Source organism: Halyomorpha halys, unplaced genomic scaffold, assembly GCF_000696795.3.
Source record: "Halyomorpha halys isolate HHAL.00 unplaced genomic scaffold, Hhal_1.1 Scaffold184.1, whole genome shotgun sequence".
NCBI classification, from domain to species: domain Eukaryota; kingdom Metazoa; phylum Arthropoda; class Insecta; order Hemiptera; family Pentatomidae; genus Halyomorpha; species Halyomorpha halys.
The window spans coordinates 166,019-170,903 of record NW_027105747.1 but is presented as its reverse complement, the minus strand read 5'-3'; the positions used below and the strand labels follow the sequence as shown (position 1 = coordinate 170,903).

The following is a 4,885-nucleotide window of genomic DNA, read 5'->3' as shown; positions in this document are numbered from 1 at the left end:
CGCCACACCAAACCCTGTAACCACATTGTTGCGACAACATGGTTCCTGGATTACCATGATGTCGAACTTTTTGGGGCGAGAGTCCTAAGTTCATCCGCAACCACTCGTCTTCGACGCATATTGACCTGCAGGATCTGCAGCCTACGCATAGCACGTTCTTTTCGCCTGCACGACCATCTTCTCCAGATGTAGCGGGGATTCCCTGGTGCCCGCACAATGTTGGAGATCTTTCCCCTCTCTGCCTTGCTCGCAACAGTTTCTGCAGCGCGGTGTCAGTCCCTTCTTCTTTGCCGGACATTCTTTTATCTTCTGCCCCGTGCCACAAGACACCACTAACACGCCAGGTCCTCTGTGCATGCCTTGGCAGAGTGTCCATACTTCAGACACCGCAGGCAGAGCAGGGGGTCGAGGTAATCTCTGATGGTCATGTCGTCGTGTCGGCTGCGGACAAGTTCATCAGGGCGAGCCTCACTGTCTGGTGGACTTCCACCTCCCACGTCATCGATAGCCCACCATCGGCGCCACCTCCGCCCATTCTCTATCCACCAATATCCCCTCCAGTTCACTAGAGAAGGCTCTCCAGTTCGCCGATCGGGTCACAAAGCCCCTTTCCTCCTCTAGGGCTCCGCCTTCCTCCTCCACTACACTGAAGGCTATGACCCGGTTGTCGGAGCTCGTGTCAGACCTTAGGGCCAAGTCGCCTCGCCATGGGAGCCGTGGCCAGAGGGCTCATTCATAACGACGAGCTGACACTTAGCCACGCTCTCTTCCATCAGACTCCCTCTGGCGTTTGTGCTAACCGAACCCCAGGCCGTGCTCCTCGAGTTGGTGTCGGAACAGATCGCATTACAGTACTTGAGTACGACAGCCTCCACAGCAGCGATACTATCGTTGATGTCTTCGTTGTTCCTTCTAGGCGGCATGAACGACGAAACAAGGGCAAAGGAGATCCTTCACCACCTCACGTGATCCTTCACATGTCACCTGATCTGCCGTGGTGAATTGCTTCAGTTCCATAACGTCCAGGGAGGGATTAACTATCAAGATCGCCGCTCTAGGCCTCCTCTCACCACTGCCCAAAGCGACCACCCTCGACGCCACACCAAACCCTGTAACCACATTGTTGCGACAACATGGTTCCTGGATTACCATGATGTCGACCTTTCGGGCGAGAGTCCTAAGTTCGTCCGCGACCACTCGTCTTCGGCCCATATTGACCTGCAGGATCTGCAGCCTACGCATAGCGCGTTCTTTTCGCCTGCACGACCATCTTCTCCAGATGTAGCGGGCATTCCCTGGTGCCCGCACAATGTTGGAGATCTTTCCCCTCTCTGCCTTGCTCGCTACAGTTTCTGCAGCGCGGTGTCAGTCCCTTCTTCTTTGCCGGACATTCTTTTATCTTATGCCCCGTGCCAAGACACCACTTACACGCCAGGTCCTCTGTGCATGCCTTGGCAGAGTGTCCATACTTCAGACACCGCAGGCAGAGCAGGGGGTCGAGGTAATCTCTGATGGTCATGTCGTCGTGTCGGCTGCGGACAAGTTCAGAGGGCGAGCCTCACTGTCTGGTGGACTTCCACCTCCCACGTCATCGATAGCCCACCCCTAACAGGAGTGGAGAAGCAGGGTCTCATCCACTCCACCTTGTCCTCCTCTCTGGCATTTCCAAGGCCACTCTTGTCCCACAGGTACCTAACCCGGATCTTCTCGTCCCAGTGCTTTGGCACTCCTTTAACTTCCAGGCGGGGCCTCCTCGCCATCGCCAGCTTCGCCTCAAGTCCTCCCTGCTTCAGCCAGTCCCATTCTAGGAGTCTCTTTGCCTGGTCCGCACCCTCTGTCCTTATCAGGACCGCGTTACCATTGGTGACTCTCACCATTTTGGCAGAGACTCCTATCTGCTTCAGTTCCTCTTGGGACGGGAGCTGCTCGTGGATCCTGATCGGAGACCACCCTTCTGCGCTGCCTTTGACTGTCACATAAGTGGCAGTCTCCTTTGCCTTCCTAGGTACCTGCGGGACACTGGCAAGGACACCGGCAAACGTCAACTTGCCCTTCTTCTCCTCTTTTTGTTCCCCCTTCTTCTCTTTCTTCCTCTTTACCAGGACCCAATCGTCCTTGACGCTCCAACACTCTACTTTTTTTTTTTTTGTTCCCCCTTCCTGGCATTATGGCAGGGTTCGGCAACAGTGGGGTAGTGCGTTAGGGTTGCGCATACCATTGCTGCCAATAAACATCTTTTTTTTAAACTATATTAAAGTACGGGTAATTATCCTCTTCCATCAGCTGAGGGAAGTCCGACTCGATGAGGGCGAAGATCCCGCATTTTCTCGATAACCTGGCACGGTGTCCTTCCATCGCGGTGCAGTCCAATACCACGTGCTCTGCTGTTTCAGGGATCCCACACGTCGGGCACCGGGGGTCGATGTTCTTTCCGAAGCTGTGCAGCTTTCCCCGGAATCCTCCGTGTCCTGTCAGGATCTGCGAGACCCAATAGTCTGGGATTTTTTATGTAAACAAAGTATATTTGGCATGAAAAATTTATGTACAAATATTTCAGAATTTTACAAAAAAATTACATAATAACGACAATGGTAGTTATGCCTTGCCTGGTTATTATTATTAATGATTACTGCGATTTTTCAAAATCCCAATCTTCCTTTGAACAATTATTTTTAAGTATCTTTACTTTAAAACCTGGATTATAATTTTTCAGATCCACAATACAACATTTGTTCATCAACGCAGTTCCAATGCTCCTCAATCTTTTCTTGCATCGATAGTACAAAAGTTTGTAATATAGTAAAAGACTGTGAAAGTGGAGAAGATGAAGAACAAGAATGTGGTAAGAAAAAAAAAATTTAAACTTAGTTTCCATTGTTAATGATTAATAAAAAAAATTTAAAAAGTACTGTTACACTGAATTGTTTCAGATAAAGTTCCTGCTTTTGCCCGATGTTCATTTGAAGACGGGTGGTGTGGCTGGCATAACGGCGTACAAAACGATCTGGCTTGTAGTATGAGCTGGACTATCAACAATGGCTCCACACCAGCCTCATCAACTGGACCTAGTGCAAACCACACTTTTCGCAACGAAACGGGTATCTATTAAACATCTAAATAATTTCTGGGAGGAGAGGGAGGGAGGTTATATCATGCTATCAAGCTATAAGGAGCCCTCACACTGGCAAAAACTTCAAAGATGTCTTTTTGGTGCACAAGTTTTAAGTAAACATTTAAAAGTGAGAGGAGGATGATTGTGAAAAAAAAAGGGTATTCAATATTTTGTAGGACGTTCAAAAGTTTTCTGGAATTTTATAAATTGTTGGCGAACCCGTAATAATTTTGTAATAGAGAGCGCAATGCTAAATGCTGACAAAATGTTGCGCAATATTTCTCCGATCCGTCAAAATAATTTGCGACGTGAATTGCGATAAGTGAACCTCACGTGAAAAAACTGAAGGGAGGAAAGAATAAAAAGGAACAATCATTCCTGTTGCAATGCACGAATTATTCGTAACCTACTTCGGCTACTAAAAAGGGCCGGTTGATTCTTCAATCAATTCCTGAACCACACTATTTTCTTAATATTATTATTATTAAAATTCTCCATTAACGCTGAACACAATGCAACTATGATGGTCTGGATCAGCCCTCGGACGTGGACAACTATAGCTGAGAACAACGCGAGGCACTTTCCTTCCACCGTGAAAAGTTTAATGGACACTGAAATTCTGTGCAATATTTTTGTGTAGAGTGAGAGGTCCACGACCATTCAATATCATACACATAAATTCAGCCCAATATTTTTACATGTTTGCGACATTGTTACCAGTGTGATGGCCCCTTTATCTTGGTTTAAAAAGAATATGTTCCTTGCTACAGTAAGTTACTAGTATATGCTATGTGATTTGAGTGGGCATACATGAATACAATCTTCATTACAAACATTACTTGATGAATTACTTTATCTGGCATGACTGTTTGATAGTTTCTTTTCATTTCATAGCTTCTACAGCTGCATGTTCTTTGTTTTTATCCATATTTTATTATCTTTAATTTAGTGGCATTGTTGCTCAATAATTTACTATTTTTTTTTTTTAAATAATTAATAAATATATTAATTTAGCAGTATTAAAACTGCTTTTAACCCTATCAGGCGTGGCATCTTGAGCTAGAATACGGGATGTTTTCAATGTTATTTATAATGAATCCATCATCTCCCATCATTTACATTCCTAAATCTGTCAAATATTGTCTTATTCTGCAAATAAACTTGTTGGAAATTAAGAAGAACGATGTTTAGTATTCGCTTATACATGAGCGATTGAAAATCCTCTCCAAAACCAGGAGCCCATCCAGGATCCACTAAAACCTTTTTTAGCGATCCTTATATAGAAGAACACTCCAAAAGTAACGATTAATCGAAATGCGCATGAGCTACCGAAAATCCGATTAAAAGATCGGAATGCCGTCCACAAAAACCTACAATGACATTTCCAACGCCATCTTTTTCCAAGCTAAGTGTAACCTTTCCTCATTCCAATCATTACCTTTTCCAATTTAGTTGTAATATTTTCTATTCCAAATATATACCAGCTGTAACTTTTTATATGTCAATTGTAACCCAACCGAACTTGAATTAATTCATAAAAATTTTGTTCATTTAATTTAGTAATAATATTTTCTAACAAATAATTTGGATATATTTATTCGATATTTTTTTCATTTTTTAGATAATCAATATTTTTTTTTTAATTATTTATTTATTGTAATTTACAACTGTACAAAATAATACAATAAGTAAATATGTAGTATGTTTCATATACACTTGAAAATCTTGGGAAGGAACCACCCATTGGTGGTACTTCAAACATTAATTTAAACT

General features: G+C 44.0%; 2 protein-coding genes across 2 annotated transcripts in view; both read left to right on the top strand.

The window, feature by feature from the left end:
* The window catches only part of LOC106679206 (digestive cysteine proteinase 1), a 401,586-nt gene that overhangs the window by 352,370 nt on the left and 44,331 nt on the right, over positions 1–4,885 (top strand). The window lies entirely within an intron of this gene.
* The window catches only part of LOC106679200 (tyrosine-protein kinase receptor-like), a 25,990-nt gene continuing 23,272 nt past the window's right edge, over positions 2,168–4,885 (top strand). Inside the window, exons 1-3 of the mRNA XM_067053495.1 lie at positions 2,168–2,198; positions 2,714–2,842; positions 2,931–3,098. Of these exons, the coding sequence (XP_066909596.1) occupies positions 2,168–2,198; positions 2,714–2,842; positions 2,931–3,098 (328 nt within the window). The remainder of the gene's footprint in view (positions 2,199–2,713; positions 2,843–2,930; positions 3,099–4,885) is intronic.